Source organism: Rattus norvegicus, chromosome 12, assembly GCF_036323735.1.
Source record: "Rattus norvegicus strain BN/NHsdMcwi chromosome 12, GRCr8, whole genome shotgun sequence".
NCBI lineage: Eukaryota > Metazoa > Chordata > Mammalia > Rodentia > Muridae > Rattus > Rattus norvegicus.
In genome coordinates, this window is record NC_086030.1 from 12,629,246 (window position 1) to 12,646,857 (window position 17,612).

At 45.2% G+C, this 17,612-nt stretch overlaps 1 protein-coding gene and 1 long non-coding RNA gene across 17 annotated transcripts in view; one reads left to right on the plus strand and one right to left on the minus strand.

Annotated features, from left to right (window-relative positions):
• The window catches only part of Pan3 (poly(A) specific ribonuclease subunit PAN3), a 124,232-nt gene extending 116,411 nt beyond the window's left edge, over positions 1-7,821 (minus strand). For 6 of the 8 annotated variants that reach the window (XR_010056399.1, XM_063271439.1, XM_346914.10 and 3 more), the window contains exon 1: positions 1,445-7,821. Coding sequence is in view for 7 of the 8 variants with exons in the window: in XM_063271439.1 (XP_063127509.1) it covers positions 1,445-1,862 (418 nt within the window). In the remaining variant the exon portion in view is untranslated. Of the gene's footprint in view, positions 1-6; positions 1,168-1,444 lie in introns of those variants that run through there. The other 2 variants (NM_001419788.1, XM_039089926.2) reach the window with 2 other exon arrangements.
• LOC134481260 (uncharacterized) lies at positions 2,307-17,612 on the plus strand. 9 transcript variants are annotated; one of them, XR_010056699.1, is made up of 5 exons: positions 2,311-2,448; positions 2,923-3,148; positions 10,535-10,583; positions 11,901-12,021; positions 12,929-17,612. It is a non-coding gene; the product is annotated as an uncharacterized LOC134481260 (long non-coding RNA). The 9 variants fall into 9 exon arrangements; XR_010056703.1 differs by having other exon boundaries at positions 13,969-17,612; XR_010056700.1 differs by having other exon boundaries at positions 2,923-3,119.

Consider the following 17,612-nt stretch of genomic DNA (forward strand, 5'->3'; position numbering starts at 1 on the left):
ATTTACCTTGAATAAAATCTCCACTGGGCATGGTGGCTCATGAGGCTGAGGCAGGGGGATCTCCAACATGTGAGCTACAGAGAGAAACCCTGTCTGGAGAAAAAAAAAAAGAAACAGGGAAGAGGAGAGGGACAAAGACAACAATTGCTTGTCCAGCCAGAGTAAAGTACCTACTGCCAAGCCTCACCACTTGATCTCCAGCTCTAGGACCCACACTGTAGGAGGAAAATGACTCCCCAAAACTGTCCTATGACCCCTACATCCATGCTATGTGGGAGCACTCTGACAATCATACAATCACACAATCTCTCTCTCTCACACACACACACACACTCTCAAGGCAAATGTAATTTTTAAAAAATTAACGGCTACACCCCACCAATAAAATAACTTTTTTATAAAGCATCTAAATTTATTTCCATTTAAACTTTGGGAAACAGAGACAAAAAAAAAAATCATCCCAGTAAATAGTAAACCACTTTATCAGGTTGTTTAGTGTTAAAGACAGATTGTTCTGACGTCCCAGTTAACCTAACTATCAAGTTATTACAAGACCTAAAACTAGAGCAAATCAGGCACCTAATTCTAATGTTCAAATCATTTACAGTAATAGCAAACTCCACGTAACTAAAAAGCTATGTACGTACACAGCCCTAAATTATTCTCAAGAAAGTCTACGGAGTATGAGACGCTCTTCAGGCACAGTGCTGAGAAACTTCACTCAATATGTCATGGGAAAGACATGACAGATCCCTGCACACCCAAGTCACTTATAGCTTTCCAGAAAACTTCCAGAGCGCAAATCTTGGGAAATTCCCAGTTTAAGCTCTCTATTAAACCTTTGCTCACTTTATAAAAATAAAAAAGCAGATCTTCATACACCTCTCCTCAGGGCACTCCGACCCCTCACCCCGGACATCCTTTAGAAGGCGTTCCCAGCCCGGAAAACCTTCTACAAAAACTTTTTCGCGTCCCTTTCAGCAAAGCCAATGTGCCTTAAGCCCGCCCCTCACCTCCCGCCTCTTACCCACATACACACCCACTGGCGAACCTCAACATTAGGCAGACCGCACTCTACACAGGCACGCAACGACACATGTGCTCGCAAACCCTGCCCCTTTCCACATATACACACACACCCGGAAACGATACCCCCTTCCTTACACTCGGCAGCCCATCCCCCCTCCTCTCCGCACTCACTCCCAGCGCCCCACCCCACCCCAATCACCAGGACCATCCACCCACGCTCCTGGGGAACCCGCCTCCCCTAGCTCCAGGGCTTGCCCTGAGCGGCGGAGAGAGGAAACCGGAAGAAGGAAGGAGGGCGGCTACGCAGGGCCTAGGCCTCTCCCGCAGCCCAGAGGTGAGGGGAAGCGGCAGGCTCAGGCCTCTAGCCCGCGCCCGGCCAGCCCGTACCGCACCACCCCGCCCGGGCCTCACTCACTCGCCACCCGCGGTCCATCGAGTCCGCCGCCCGCTGTCGCCGCCCCCGGGACGCCCAGCTCCGGCTTCTTGGGCCCCGCGGGCGGCCCCGCTCCCCCGCCCGGGAGCGCTCCGGGAGGAAAGCCGGCCCCCGACGCGGCCGCCAGCGCCAGCGGGACGCTGTTGCTATGGAGGCCGAGCCCCGGAGCCGCGCCGGAGGCCGGGTCCTCGTGCAGGAACTGACACTCCTCTCCGTAGAAGCACGTCTTGTCCTTGGCGTAGTAGCGGCAGTACTTGAGCTTCACGCCCGCAGCCGGCCCGCCGGGGACGCCCCCGACGCCCGACGAGGCCGCGACCGCGACCGCCACGGCCGCCGCCAGCGAGGAGGACGACGGGGAGGCGGCGGCCGAGGGGGGCGGAAGGCCGCCGCCACTGTTCATGGCCACGCCGCAGCCGCGTCCCCCGCCGCCGCCACCATAGACGAGGGCGGGAAGGAGCCGCCGCCGGAGCCGGATGGAAGCCGGGCGGGCGGGTTGGGCCCGCTGAGGGAGCCGGAGCCGCCCGGGGAGGGGGAGGGGCGGGCGGCGAGTAGGGATTCTCCCTCTCCCTCTCCGCTGTCCTTAAAGGGGCCGCGCGGGACGCCGCGGTGGGCGCGTGGCCGGGGCTGCAGGAGACCCTGAGGCGGCGGCGACCGGAAGCTGGGGGGTAAGGCACGGCGGAGGGAGCCGGTTTGTTTTTAAACTCTGCCTCCGCTCGTCGTCTCGCGCTCCGGTTCCTCCGAGTTGTTTATTCCATTTTCCTCTTCCTGAGACGGTCGCCGCCTCTGCGCGTGCGCGCGCGGCGCGGGGGCTTATGGGTAAAGGCCTGGCCGGGGCGGCAGGCGTGGCCCCCCGGGGGCGTCCTCGAGCTGACCAGAGGCAGTTGGTCCTGCCTGGGCCCTCCGTGGCCTTCCCAGGTTGTCACGGGTCCGATGCTGAAGCTCTCACGAGACAGGATACCCCTCTTCGAGTCTCCTCCTTGAACCAGGTGGTTGTCAGCTTGGAAGCGAAAACACAAAATGACAGTCCGTCACTTGTCCTTTGAGGGGGACGCGGCCCAACCTCGCTCCCTGCAGAGCAGTTTTTGGTTCCGTGTGTCACATTTCCTCTCCCTTTCCCTTTGCCCCACAGCCTCTCTTTTTTTTTTTTTTTGTAAATCCTCCCCCTCGAAGGAGATGGAACGGCCAGATACCCTTAGTTTCTGGGCTCTTTGTCAAAAAATGGAGCCAGAACCGTTGATGTCAACAAACCCCCGCTTAGAGCAGCACCTGTTTCCTCTGCTTTGATGGCCCTCGAATTTTTTCTAAACAGGCGCCACCTGGGACAGTGCTACCTAGGCTGCATGGGAAGACCCAATTCCAAAAGTGCTAGAATGTTTTCCTAGTCTGCATTCGAAATTCACTTTTTTTTTAAAGTTTTCCCCTCATTGATTTCCAATTTGCTCCATTTTTTTTTTAAAAAGGGGGAGCGGCATTAAGACAATTGAAGAACCGAAGTGAAGCAAAAGATTGGTTTTAAGGTTTTAGAAATCTTCTCTGCGAGATTTCTCTTAAAAGACAAATCCCTGTTATGAAAAGGACGGTGTGGGCAGTATTTAAGGAATTGTGGCGACCTGACGAAGTCACGGAAGAATATAAAAAGTACCACACTGCAGAAGGGGTGAGATGCACGTTGTAGATCCTAGTCTGGTAAGCCTAGTGATGTTGCCTAGGTAAATTCTAAGCCGGTATCTTTGTGTGAACGCAGTTTTCAGTCACTTAAATATCCAACAAGTATTTGTTAATGTCCATTACATGTTCCAGGAACTGGAAAGGAGCTAGGGATGCAAAAGTGAACAAGATGCAGTTATACCTGAGTTCAGAGGGCTTCTTTATCCTCTGGACAGTGAGACATAAGGTGGGAATTAGTGTCTAATGCTGGATTTAAAGATGTTGGGCTCCTAGGAAAAACTGATAAGCCAGCTGGAGATTTAGGCATCCTTGAATTCAGCCCTGCCTTTGAAACCTGGTTGCTTCTCTATTCCTCCTTTGTACATTTGAGATAAAAGAGTGAGTGAACTGATCATATAAATGTCCTGTGTTTGGGAAGAATCAGTAGGGTTTAGCAATTGCTTTCTATTGCTACTAGGTGTGTAGAGAAAGAAAGAGCATTGTAGACAAAGCAGACAGCTTGTGAAAGAGGCCTCAAGGTGAATCGGGTTAGAGTGTTAGGAGTATGGTGATAGCACACAGATGAGTAGAGTTCTCAGAAGTGCTTTTCAGTCAGTATTAAGAGATTGGACTCTCCTGAAGGGCAATTAGAAAATAGCACAAGTTTTCAAAGTGCTAGGTGGCACGTTCCCAATCCTTTAAGAAGAGAAAAGATCCCCATAGGAACCCTGAAAAGCAAGGCAAATTGTCCCTGAGCAGGGGAAGGCCTGAAATTGCCCAAAGTTTATTCATTCCAATCCAGGGTGTACCTAGTGACAACGTGTGTGCTCTCTGTATTGCGTGCTTCATTGTTGTTAAATAATCGTGCTTATCTTAAAGACCTGAGCTGGGAGGAGGTGTTTGCAGTGACACAATCAGGGCTTGATAAACTGCTACATTCAGCATATTGTTCAGACTGATCTTAAATAAGAATCAACAGTGCATTACATACCAAGCAAAATCTGTGCTAGGCGCTGACGTATGAGACCTGGCCTGAGGATGGTTCAGGAAAAATACTGGCCTTGCAATTTGAAGAACTGAGTTCCATTCCGAGAACCCAAGTAAAAAAGGCTAGGTATGGTGGGTGTGCTCCTAACACTAATCCTGGGAAGGCAGAGACAGAAGAGTCAGTTCCCTGTGCTACCTGGCCAGCCAGTCTAGCCTAATTGGTAATAGCCCCAGGCTAGTGAGAACCCTATCTCAAAAAAGTTGGACAGCCTTTCCAAGGATGACGCTTGAATTTGTCCTCAGACTATCATGTGTACCCTGCACCCACATGCACATACACACACATTAACATGCACACACATTCATAAAAAAGTATGTAGATAGAAAATTTAAGATGTATAAGATTGAGCCTCGGAAGTTAGCAGGTTGTCATTAGAAGTAGCAATATTAAAGTTTGTCATCCCTCAGTACTAATTTAATATAATTAAACTTTTCTGAACAAATTAGAGAAAAGTAGACTGAGATACTCAGGCAGCTTCAATAGTCTCAGATTAGTCGTAATCAAATGTTGATACAGTTAGCCCTGGAGGTCCTTGAATATGCAAAGGGTGTCAAGAATGATACATTTCCAAATACCCTCTCCTTCACTTATGAATCAGAATTAAGTTGGAGGAATGGGAGTACTTTAACATACCACAGATGGCATACTCCCCCACATCTTAAAAGAAAATTAGCTATAATTTCCTTATCTTATAAAATTAGCAGTTTAAAATACTACTGTTCTTCTTAACAGAAAAACATCAAGGTCGCTCTCCTAAGTTGTATATTCTACTGTGCTTATTGCAGTACTCAGGACAGCCAACAAAGAAAGTTGCCAATAACCTGAAATGTAAACACAATAATGAAATCAGTAGCGGAGTACACACTTGGAATATTACACAGTTATAAAAAATAGCCATGGAAACTTGCATTTATGATGCTCTGTGAATATTAAACATGATACAACATTATATATGTTTTATAAATGATGTTTTTAAAAAATAACAGAATAAGGATTAGAGTAATTGCTTCCAAACATTAGCCATAATTTTAGTAAGATGATAAAGTACAATGGATTTTTGCCTATTTCTCTTGCTTTTCTTTGTGTGGTCAACATGTATTCTATAATAGGAAAATAAGCATTAAGATTTATTGTAATTTTTTTTTAATTTGAGAGAGACAGACAAACAGGGTCTGTCTGGCCTGGAACTCACTGTGTAAAACTTGATTCTCAGAGGCCAGTCTGCTTCTGCCTTCAAGATGCTAGGATTAAAGAAAGGTATACACCACACTCCCCACCAAGACTTGTACTTTAATCTTTGAATTCTGAGAAGTAGATATGTTGTATTCATTAAGTTATTCTCTGTTCTAGGTTCCAAATAAATTAATTAAAAACAGTTGAACACTTGTTGGCCATTGCTTTCCACATTTTCACTGTATTTTGTCAAAGACTGGTTCAACAGAATGTTAATTTGTACAAACTTTTTTTTTTTTGCTAACATTGGGAAGGCTTGAGAAATAGTCTTTTTCAGAATCTTGACTGTGTTGACATTAACACTGAAGTAGGACATACTACCACATGTGCCAGGTTTCCAACTGACACTTCCTGCCAGCTTGTGTGAGGTTAGTGCTGCCAGACTGTGCTCCCAGTGTTATGGATTTTAAAATGCATTCACAATCTGCTTTGCCTTCTACCAAATGCTTTCACAGAACAAAAACTAAAGCTTCTCCCCTTAACAATTCCTCAGGACCTGGTTACTCCCTCTAAATGTCTTCTTTCTTCTTGTTTTTGTCTTAAGTATATAAGTCATTTTTTTTTTTTAGATTTATTTTTTTTCTTTTTTTTTCGGAGCTGGGGACCGAACCCAGGTCCTTGCGCTTACTAGGCAAGCGCTCTACCACTGAGCTAAATCCCCAACCCCCTATTTATTTTTTATATATGTCACTGTCACTGTCTTCAGACACCCCAGAAGAGGGCATCAGATCCCATTACAGATGGTTGTGAGCCACCATGTGGTTGCTGGGAATTGAACTCAGGACCTTTGGAAGAGCAGTCAGTGCTCTTAACCGCTGAGCCATCTCTCCAGCCCCATAAAAGTCATTTTTAAGAGATCAGTCCCTTCCTATGAACGTTTTGTAATGGAGCAGTCAGATTGGGTTGCTTTGGAAGATAGCTTGATATCATACGTAGTTGTGATCTATAGAATACCTGTACCCTATATCATTTGTGCTGTCTATGCTACAAAACACTTTCTGGAAGAGGCAGCTGTCTGAACACTGATTGGATTCAAGGTCTTACCCATACTAAGCCTGTTTCTCCTGAGCTATCCTTTTGTGTTCTAGAAAAACACTTATTCCCAAAGATAGACATAGTAACTTTTAAATGAAGAATTGTTTATAATGTCCCAGTTTGCTTTTTGGTCTTTTGGCTTTTTTGGTTGATCGGTCGGTGGGTCGGTTGGTTGGTTGGTTGGTTAACACAGGGTTTCTCTACTCTAGTAATGTGTTTCTAATAATGTAGCTCTAGTTGTTCTGGAACTCACTCTGATCACTCCTGGCTGGCCTTGAACTTCTGGGAAAGGCCTGTGCCTCCCTGATTGCTGGGATTAGACTGCACTACCACCACCCGATCCTAGGTTCTTTCTATTGCAGCAACACCACGACCAAAGCCAGATGGGGAAGAAAGTTAATGTCAGTTTACAAGTTACAACCCATGTTCGGGAAGTCAGGGCAGAAACTGAAGCTGAGGCCTTGGAGAAACCCTGCTCACTGTCTTGCTTCCCCTAACTGCCTCTGCCTGTTTTCTTTTGCCACTCAAGACCACCAGCCTGGGAGTGGCACTATGACAGTGAATTAGGCCCTCCCCACAGGGCAGTCTAATGGAAACAATTCCTCAATTGCGGTCCCTTTCTCCCTTTCACACATTAGATTAGATTAGATTAGATTTCACAAGCCTGGAGAGAATGCCTACCTAAAAGAGTTGTTTGGAGGATTGAGTAAGGAAGAGGAAGCAGTCTTTCTGCCAGATGCAGAAACAGCTGTCTTCTTTGCAAAGTTTTCCAACCACCTGATCATACAGTGGTGCTTCCCTGACAGCTTTGTATTTTCTTCAGCTGTAGCATCCGATCTGAGTCCCTCTGTTTGTGTAATGATGGCTTGGGCGCTTACTGTGTGGCGCCTCATGTTCCGTTGGTCCCTCCCAACAGTCCTGCGAAATGAAGATACTATTTTGTATGTAACCCTGGAAATCTAAGTTTGGAGGGTCTGTGAGCTTCTGTCACCTGATCCAAAACAAAGCACCATCTTAGGGCTGTTGCTGTGAAGAGACACCAGGGCCACAGCAACTCTTCCGAGGGACGTTTACTTGGGGCTGGCCTGCACTTCAGAGGTTGAGTCCATCAGCATCCTGGTAGGAAGCACAGGCAGACTTGGTGCTGGAGAGGAGCTGAAAGTTCTACATCTATATCAACAGGGACAAGAGAGACAATGGACCTGACTTGTGCATCTGAAACCTCAAAGTCCACCTCTAGTGACACTTCCTCCAACAAGGCCAACACCTCCTAATAGTGCCACTCCCCATGAGCCCATGGAGTCCATTCTCTCTCTTTTTTTAAGATTTATTTTATAGCACTTGCCTAGCAAGCGCAAGGCCCTGGGTTCGGTCCTCAGCTCAAAAAAAAAAAAAAAAAAAATTTATGTATGTGAGTACACTGTCGCTTTCTTCAGACACATCAGAAGAGGGCATCAGATCCCATTACAGATGACTGTGAGCCACCAGGTAGCTGCTGGGAATTGAACTCAGGACCTCTGGAAGGGCAGTCAGTGCTCTTAACGGCTGAGCTATCACTCCAGCCCTATGAGACCATTTTCTTTCAGAATGACACAAGCACTTAGGTTTAAACCTAGGTCAGGAAACCTCATCCTCAGCTTTTTCTGATGAGGCAGTCAACTTGGGATTTAGGTCTTTTCAGTTTGGGGATTTTTTTGTTTGTTTTTTTTAACATTTAGTTGTGTGTGTATGTATGCACATACAATCAGGCTCTTGTGGAGGTCAGAAAACAGCTTACTGAAATAGGTCTATGTTTCTTTCCCTGGTATTCTCTGTTCATTTATCACTCCAATGTAGTGTGCTTCTTCAACTTACTGGGTCATGGTCAATCTTGTTTTTTTTTTTTTTCTTTTTTCTTTTTTTCAGAGCTGGGGACCGAACCCAGGGCCTTGCGCTTGCTAGGCAAGCGCTCTACCGCTGAGCTAAATCCCCAGCCCCAATCTTGTTTTAAAACTCTTTTGTGTGACCTAGAAGCAAAACCTTCCTATTTGTAGCAGTTACACTATCATATTGAAAGAATTTGTGTATGTTTTTACTAGCATATATTGTACATTATATCGAGGTTTTGTACGACAATCATATCCCACGATCTTCCATTATTCTACTCCCATTGATCCTTTCTTCTTTCCAACCCCCACCCCCGCCCTTATATTGTGATGTCTGATTTGGCAGTTGATTGGTTTGGGACCCAGTGAGCTTAATTAGGAGCTCAGATGAGGATTGTTTACAGGAGCATGAGCACCTTTCCAGTGGCTACTCCACTAATGTCACTGATGCCCCTGATGCCACTCCCTGTTGCTGGTCTGCTATCTGCAGACATCTCTGGCCTGGCCCATGGGAGGGTTCAAGTGAAGGTGAAAGGGCTTGAGCAGGGAGGGGGAAGTCTCCCTGCAGCTGCTGCTGTGGCTGCTCTGGTGCTGCTGCCCTGGCAGCTGCTGTTGCTCCCAGATGCTGAACTCCTAGATGGGGAGCTGACTGGGAGGGCTGGCTAGCGAGGGACCTAGGAGTGAGTGAGCAGAGTGCAGGGGAGCTTCTGGTGGTGAAAGCCTCAGGAAAGTTCTCTTCCCAGGCAGTGTTACAGCTGTTATGACAGATGCTGTCAGATGATGGAGTAATTCTCACACACCTTTTATTCCTTCTGAATAGGACCTTATATACAGTTTCGGAGTGGGTTGGATCTGACAGCAGGTGCTTCCTATCGACTTGGCCTGACATGCCTCATGTACATGAGGAGGGACATATGGGTGCTGCTCCTATGTGACCGATGGCCACAATTCTCTCCTGAGGCTGGGGGTGGGGGGATAGTGGGGCAGTGGCTATATGACAGGGTCCTGGATTCAGGAGCAGGTGAAGCTCTGACCATCCCTTCTGGATCCCCAGGGCTTCAAGCCCTAGTTTGACTTTACCAGGCTTTCCACTTCCCCCCACCTTGTGCCATCCACCATTTAGCTATGTAGGGCCCCATGAGCACCTCTGCATACCATGACTGGGTGTTGACAGGCCGGATCAAATATAGGTGATCTGAGTTCCAAGAATACAACAGCTAGGGCATACCTAGCTAGAAGTCAGCACTCCACACCATGACCTTCAGAGACACATCCTTTTCTAGCTTTCCCTTTCTGTCCCTTCTGCAGTATTGGATGGGGTGATAAAGATAACAGGTGTAAGCCCCTACACTGCCGTAAAGTTCTGTATTGCCCACTGTCTTAGGGTTTTACTGCTGTGAACATGACCAAGGACAACATTTAACAGGGACTGGCTTACAGGCTCAGAGGTTCAGTCCATTATCATCAAGGTAGGAACATGGCAGCATCCAGGCAGGCCTGGTGCAGGAGGAGCTGAGAGGTCTACATCTTCATCTGAAGGCTGCTAGAAGGCTGGCTTCCATGGAGCTAAGATGAGAGTTTTAAAGCCCACGCCCACAATGACACACCCACTCCAACAAAGCCACACCTAAGTGCTACTCCTTGGGCCAAGCATATTCAAATAGCACACCCACCACAAAGAGCATTTTTTTTTTTAACCAAAGTTGACAAAGCACTAGTTTGTAGGTATAAATGTAGTTGTTTAGAAGGCAGTTGATGGGCATATCATATCCATTTGGCAACACATCAGTGGCTTCCCCATTGGGACCTGTGATTTTCCCAGCCATGGGCTTTTGACCAGAGTACAGTATCACACAGGAATTGCCTCTTGTGGAGCAGACTTCAAATCCAGTCAGAAAACAGTGGGTTGCTCCCCATAATAGACTTGCACAGCTAGGCACAGCTCTGGCTGGTCTGCAGTGTTTGCACCCAGATTTCACAGCTGAGTGAGGCTGTTGCATTGTTTCTCCCCCTGCAGCCTGCTTCACACCTACTGGCACTGCAAAGGTGAGCCAGGAGAGGGGAAGCCTCCAGCTCAATCCCACCTCAGCTTCTGTGTGTCTGGCAAACAGAGCATATGGTGTGAGCAGCAGCCTTCTAGCTCTGGTGGACAACCAACAGCAGTTGGTTATAGTGCACCCTATAAAAGCATGTATGGATTTTTCGAAAGATTATTTCTAACTCTGTGTATGTCTGTTTGTACAGGTGTCCACTGAAGCCAGAGGGATCAGATCCCCAAGAACTGGAGCAATAGGTAAACTACCAGATGTGGGTGGTGGGACCTGAATCCAGGCCTTCTGCAAGACACTGTGTGCTTTACCACTGAGCGGCTCCTGAACCCACATACAGTGTTTTTCATTACAGTGGGCTTAGACTAGAAAATAATGTCAACAATCAAACTTTAAAAGAAAATAGGGAGTCTGGAGAGATGACCCAGCAGTTAAAAGCACTAGCTGCCTCCTCACAGAACCCATTCAGTTCCCAGCATGTGCAGGACAACTCACAGGTATCTGTAACTAGGATCCAACACCTCTCTCTGGCCTCACAAATGATGTACAAACATACACAGTCAAAACATTCATACACAGAAAATATTTTTATAAATAAATGAATAAAAGTAAAGCTGGAAATTAAACTGTGGTAAAAGCTTACATAGCGTGCTCAAGGTGGCGTGTTGGATTTCTAGCAGCAAAAATTATGAAAAAATAATCTTTGTTAAAGAGTCCAGCACTGAGGAGGCAGAGGCAGGTTGATGTCTGAATTTGAGGCCAGCCTGGTCTACAGACAGTTCCAGGCCAGCCAGAGCTACACAGTGAGACACTGTCTCAAAAACAAAGCAAATCAATTTCTCTGCTGGACACACCTTTAAATCAACAAAGAGGCTAAGAAAAAAATAAAATTAGAAAGTATTTTAAATAGATAATTTAAAATACATGTCCACTCTTATGACATGTATTAAAGACAAAAAGAAAAATAACTTTAAATGTATAGATTACAAATGGGACTAAAAAGGGTAATGACATAAAGGAAGGAAGATAATATTAATATACAGAATCAACAGTCAAAAAAACACTGAGTCAATAGAGCACATTGGTTGAAAGAAATCTAACAGAATGAATGGATCTTGAGCAAGGAATAGTGGCTCCTGTCTGACATCCAGCACCTAGGAGTTTAATAAAGAAGGAGCTCTCATTTGAGGTTAGCCTAGACTATCCAGTGAGTTTCTAGTCTACCCCTGGTATACAACGGAAGGGTGTTTTAACATACGGTTTAGCTGTAAATGCAAAAGTCAATGACTACAGATCCTAATAAGCACATGGAAGAGGAGTGTATCCGGGACGTCAGCACAGTGGAAAAGGAGTGTATCCAGGGATGTAAGCATTACGGTGGGAAGTCAGTGCCAAGCCACACATTCACAGCATGAGGGAGTTCCGATAGTCTCAGGAAAACACTTCATGACGTTTAATGCCCATGCTTGTCTAAGGAAAAAGTATAAGCTAGGGGCTGGAGAGATGGCTCAGCAGTTAGAACTGCTGCTGCTCTTGCAGAGAACCTGCATTAATGTTCTCAGCCCCCAGGTCAAGCCGCTCACAACTCTAAAAGCAGCTGCAGGGGATCCGAGGCTCTTCCGGCTTCCAGGGACACCGCCACACATGGTGTGCTCCCACGCAGCGACACGCATGCATACATAGGTAAGAAGGAATCTTAAAAAATCAATAAACTACAAGTTGAGTCATACTTAACACAAGTTATATTAGACACTTCCAAGACCTGGTGTATGTGCTGCTGAAATGTTGAAAACCTTTAATCTGAAATCAGGACATGGGAATTGCCTGCAATTTATACTGGAAGCACTGACAGGAATAAAGGGAAGGATTGAAAGAAAGGAAAGAAGAAAGAAAAGAGGGAGGGAAGAAAGAAAGGAAGATCTGCAGATTAGGAGGCCTGATGGTATACCTATAATTTCAGCTACTCCACAGGCCAAGGCAAGAGCCTCATAAATTCAAATCCATCCTCAGCAACTTAGGAAGACTCTGTCTCAGAATTTGAACTGTGTGTGTCTAAAGAAGTATACATTAGTCCTAGTATATTAGTTCATTATAGCCAATATTAGGAAAAAGGCTGTATCAGATTGGTCAGAGAAACAACCTGTAGAATGAATATATATGAAAAGGATTGCTCAGATTTGCTTACATGGTTTGGTCTGGGTAGTTCAGTACTGGCTACCTTAACACTCTAGAGGCTGAGAGCCTGTGTCTGATCTGTCCACAAAACTGGGTGCCTCAGCAGCCTGCTACTGAAGTCCTGAAGGGCTCCTGGAAAGCCATGGTCTTCAGTCCGTGTCAGATAACTGACAAGGCTACATTCTGAGGTCAGCAAACAATGGCAGTGGTACCTGCAAAGTAAATTAATTCGACAGCATGACCAGAAGACAACCAGAAGGCAAGCAGGTAAAAAGTAGACACTTCCCCTACAACCTCCTTCCATTTGGCTACTACCAGAAGCTGCTTCCCATATTTAAGACAGGTCTTCCAAAGTCACATCACGTGATCAGTCTCTTAGAGGTGTGCCTAATGGTTTATCTCTTATTGATTACAGATCCAGTCAAGTTTGGATGACCAACATTAACCATGAAAAATACTAATACTCATGAAGTATAAAATGTATAAAGAATCGTGTCATAAATTCATCTGTAGAATACTCTGTGCCAGCAATTGTTGCTATATGAGCAACACAGATGAATCTCGTGAACATGATGATAAAGAAACTAGGACAAAGAGTCCATCTTGCAATATGCTGTTTGCATACAAGTGGAGATGAGCAAAACTGATCTATAATATTAGAAGTTAGCTGCCTTTAGAAAGAGTGGGGAGGGCATTTAGAAGAGACTATGAGGAACTGGGGTATTCACAATGTTTTCTTTAAAATATGTCTGTTTTGTGATTATTTGCTGACCAATACATACCTGGTTTGGTCATTTTTATATGACATACCACACCACAAAATCCTTCACAAAGTTACTAAGAAATAAAAAGTAACAAGAAAGTAACAAAATCAGAATTAGGACAGTATTGTGACAGTGCATATAGAAGACATTAAAAGTTCTAGGTGCCAGATGTTGTGATGTGTGTCTTCATCCCACACTCCAGAGATTGGGGAAGGAAAGAAGCAGTGGTGAGAGGATTGGGAAGGAAGGAAGGAAGGAAGGAAGGAAGGAAGGAAGGAAGGAAGGAAGGAAGGAAGGAGGAGAGAGGGAAGGAAAGGATAGGATGGAAGAAAAAAAGAGAAGAAAAGGAAAGAAAGAAGGGAAAGGGGGGCTGGAGAGATGGCTCAGAGGTTAAGAGCACTGACTGCTCTTCCAGAGGTCCTGAGTTCAAATCCCAGCAACCACATGGTGGCTCACAACCATCTGTAACGGGATCTGATGCCCTCTTCTGGCCTGCACGTGTACATGCAGATGCAACGCTGTATACTTAATAAATAAATCTTTTTAAAAAGGAAAAAAGAAGAAAATTACCACTTTAATTCTAAGTGTTATGTTATCTATCATGTGTTCTACTTTGCTTTCTGTTGCTGTAATAAGCACCATTACCAAAAGCAACTTGGGGAGGAAGAATTGTTTTATATTCTACTTCCAGGTCACAATCTATCCTGTGAGAAGTTAAGACAGGAATGCAAGGAGCAGAGGCAGGAAACATGGAGGAAAACTGCTTACAGGCTTGCTCCTCGCCTCTGCTCAGTCAGCTTTCTTATATAATCCAGAAGGCTCTGCGTAGGAATGGAACCACCCACAGTGGACTGAGTCTGCCTATATCAATTAGCAAACAAGAAAATACCCTTACAGGCCAGTCTAACCAAGGAAGTCCCCTAATTGAGACTGGCTCAGATAATTCGGGTGCTGCTGAGTCCACAGCAGAAGCTAACTAGATCACGTGTTCCTTTTACTGTGAAACCAATCCACAGACCTGCTTTACCTTGAAAAACTGAAGTTTGGTGTTTATTAAACAAATATCTACATGGCTAGATTGTGTTCCCCACCTCAGGGCTGCTCAAGATTGCAATGCATGCAGATACATATTGCTTTTACCCATTCCTCAAGGCACATTTGGCTCGCTACCACCTTCTGGCCGTTAGAAAAGGTGCTAAGAACATGGGTATGAACACATCTCTCTGGTATGTAGTGTGTGTTCTTAGAAAACTTAGGAGCCACATTATGGCAGTACACTGTGCAGAAGTTGCCACATTTCTCCCTCCAGCAGTTACACCTGGTTCCAGTCTCACCAACCCCTCCTACACATGCTTTCTGAGGCTTTGAGAGAAGCCTCCCTAACAGGTGTGGAAGTTGAGGGTGAAGGTATTTTTTTAAAGAATTTTATTTACAGTGCTACAACAGAGACTATGGAACTCTAAAGGAGATTCTTAGTAACATTTAAAAGCCCAAAAGTGGCTTAACAGGTTGACAGTGCAGTCAGAATGAGAGCTGTAGAGTAAGTGAAAACATGAGTTTGAAACGTAGCTTTAAAAATGTTCACCTGAACCATTTAACTTGATATCTGGTGTGATTGAATTTGATTTTATTTTACAAGTCTCACACTGTAGTCCAGGCTGGTCTCAGATGCACTGTCCTGAATACGTCAATCCTCTTGTTTCAACGTGAGTGTTCACATTAGAGCCACCTTGCCTCATTATGAATTAGAACATTTTTTCATGTATCCCAGGCTAGCCTCTCACTTGTTGTATAGCTGAGGAAGACCTTGAAGTTTTGATTGTCCTTCCCTGGCCTCCCAAGTACTGGAAAGATAGGCAATTTTTAAAAAGGTTTGTTTATTTCTTTATTCATGTATGTATATAGGAGGAACTTTTTTTTTAAAATTTAGTTCCATTTATAAATTTTTCCTTTTATTTCCTGAGCTATTTGGAGTTCTATTTACAAGATTGCTGCTTGGATCTACAGCTTAGCGAGTTTCCCATTTTGCTCTAATACTTTAAAAATGTAAGATTTTTTAAATGTCATCATTATGTGATTTAATTAAGTTGTGGAATTGTAATAAGCACAGCTGTCATGAGGAGTTTTAGAGAAATAAAACCATGAACTGCATGCCCTGGGCATCTGCTGTCCCTGTGTTTAACGCCTGTCAGTGAGATGAGTCGGTTAGAGCTTCTAATGTAGTACTCTACTCTGTACTTCCCTGAGAAGCTGGGAAATGAGCAAACTGGCTAGCGAGACAGCCTTCCCATAGAGCTGATCATAGGTTTGCCTGAGCAATCTTGCCTCGGTGAATAAGGTAAGGAGAAACAGGAAGGTCCTCGGCACCAACCTCAGCCCTTCACGTGCGTATGCACGCACACTTTTTTAAAAGGTATTTTGCTATTTTCTGATTGCTATGTCTAAATACCTGACCAGAAGTGATTTTGGTTGCTAGGGTTCTATGGCTTACAGTTTAAGAAGGGCTGTGTCATGGCAGGGAAAGGATAACACAGGAAGGATTGTGAGGCAGCTAGCCACGTTTATCAGCAGTCAGGAAGCAGAGAACAGGACATGGGACCAGGCTATAAGACCTCAAAGTCATTCCCAGGGAGCCACTTTGTCCAGCCAGGCTGCACCTCCAAGAGTAGTAACATCCCAAAGCAGCGCCACCAGCTGGATGCAGAGTCGAAACACATGAGTCTAGCCGTGTTTTAATTCATTTGAGTTGACTTATGAAAGAGAGTCAGAGTATCTAGTGCCCTTGTCTAAGTGCACTAACAAACACCCTGTTTTCCCACCTCCATTTGTTGATGTTTGCTTTTATCCAACATCTGTTTGGGGCGGGTTTTGTCAAGAATCGGAGAGCCGGGGCTGTATATGTCTTATTTCAGGGACATTCTGTTCCAATCATACATATGTTTGTTTTATGCATAAACCAGGCTAGTTTTGTTAGAGTGGTTCTGTAGTGTGTATGAAATCAGGTATTTGATTCCTTTAGAGTTGTTCTTTCTGTTGTTTGACTATTTGGAGTCCATGTAAATTTTAGGATTTTTTTTTCTAGTTTTGTGAAGAATGTTGTTGGTATTTTGATGGCATTGTCATTTAATCTGTAGATTGTGAATTGCAAATATGACCATGTTAAATACAGTCATTCCATCTGATCCATGAACAAAGTAGGCATGTCCATCTTCTTTTTTTTTTTTTCTTTTTTCTTTTTTCTTTTTTTCGGAGCTGGGGACCGAACCCAGGGCCTTGCACTTGTTAGGCAAGCGCTCTACCACTGAGCTAAATCCCCAACCCCGCATATCCATCTTCTAATGTTGTCCTTAATTTCTCTGTTTAGTCTTCAGTGCTAAGTTTCATCTCTTTGATTAAGTTGTCGTTGTTACCCCGTGTAACCCTAGTCGGCCAGGACCTCTGTTTGTAGATCCGGCTGGCCTCAAACTCACAGAGATCCCCCGCCTTTTCCTCCCCAGCACTGGGATTAAAGGCATGAGGGAGGTCCCACCAAAGGCTTTTTGTTGAGTTTGTTCCTAAGTGTTTTCTTTTGGTTTCATTAGTGATTGAACCCAGGGCCTTGTGCGTAGTGGACAACTGCTTTACCCCTGAGCTATACCTGCATGTTTGGCTTATAAGTGGGCTTCTTTTCCTGATCTGTTTCTCCATAAACTCATTACTGGTTGTGAAAAGAAGTTTAATACTGCTACTTTGACAGACTTATCACCTCTACAGTGTTTTGGCAGAGTCCGTAGGGTCTGCTAGGTATAGAGTCGTGCCATCTGCAACAGGGGTGGCTTGGCTGACTCCTCCCTTTGCTCTCTGTGCCTCTATTGTGTTCTTGTGCCTAATTTGTTTTGGCTAAAATTTGAATCCCTAACCGAGCCTCGGGGGAAGTGAAGGACCCTAGGGGCTTTGCCAGCCTTATACCCACCCACCTTGGGGCAAGGCTAGGCCAGGTTCCAGCTTCCTGCCTCAGGGCAAGGCTAGACCTTGTTCCATTCTCCACCCACAGTTCTTGGGAGGAGCAGGACATTCTTGAAAAACCACAGAATGTACTACTGACAGTCACCTGACCCTCTGGTCCCAGATAGAGTTTGAATGCCTGTCGTATGCTTGCTAGCCAATGGATTCAAAGGTCAATATGCTTAGCCAATAAGTTTAAACTGTAACCTTGCTGGTGTAACCTGTACCCCTAAAAAGTATAAAACTTGCTTGTTATAGCCATTCCGGGTCTCCGTCTAGTCACTCGTGAGAGGCTGATTGGAGGTCGACCCCAACACGCCAGAAAAATAAACCTCTTGTGTTTGCATTGAA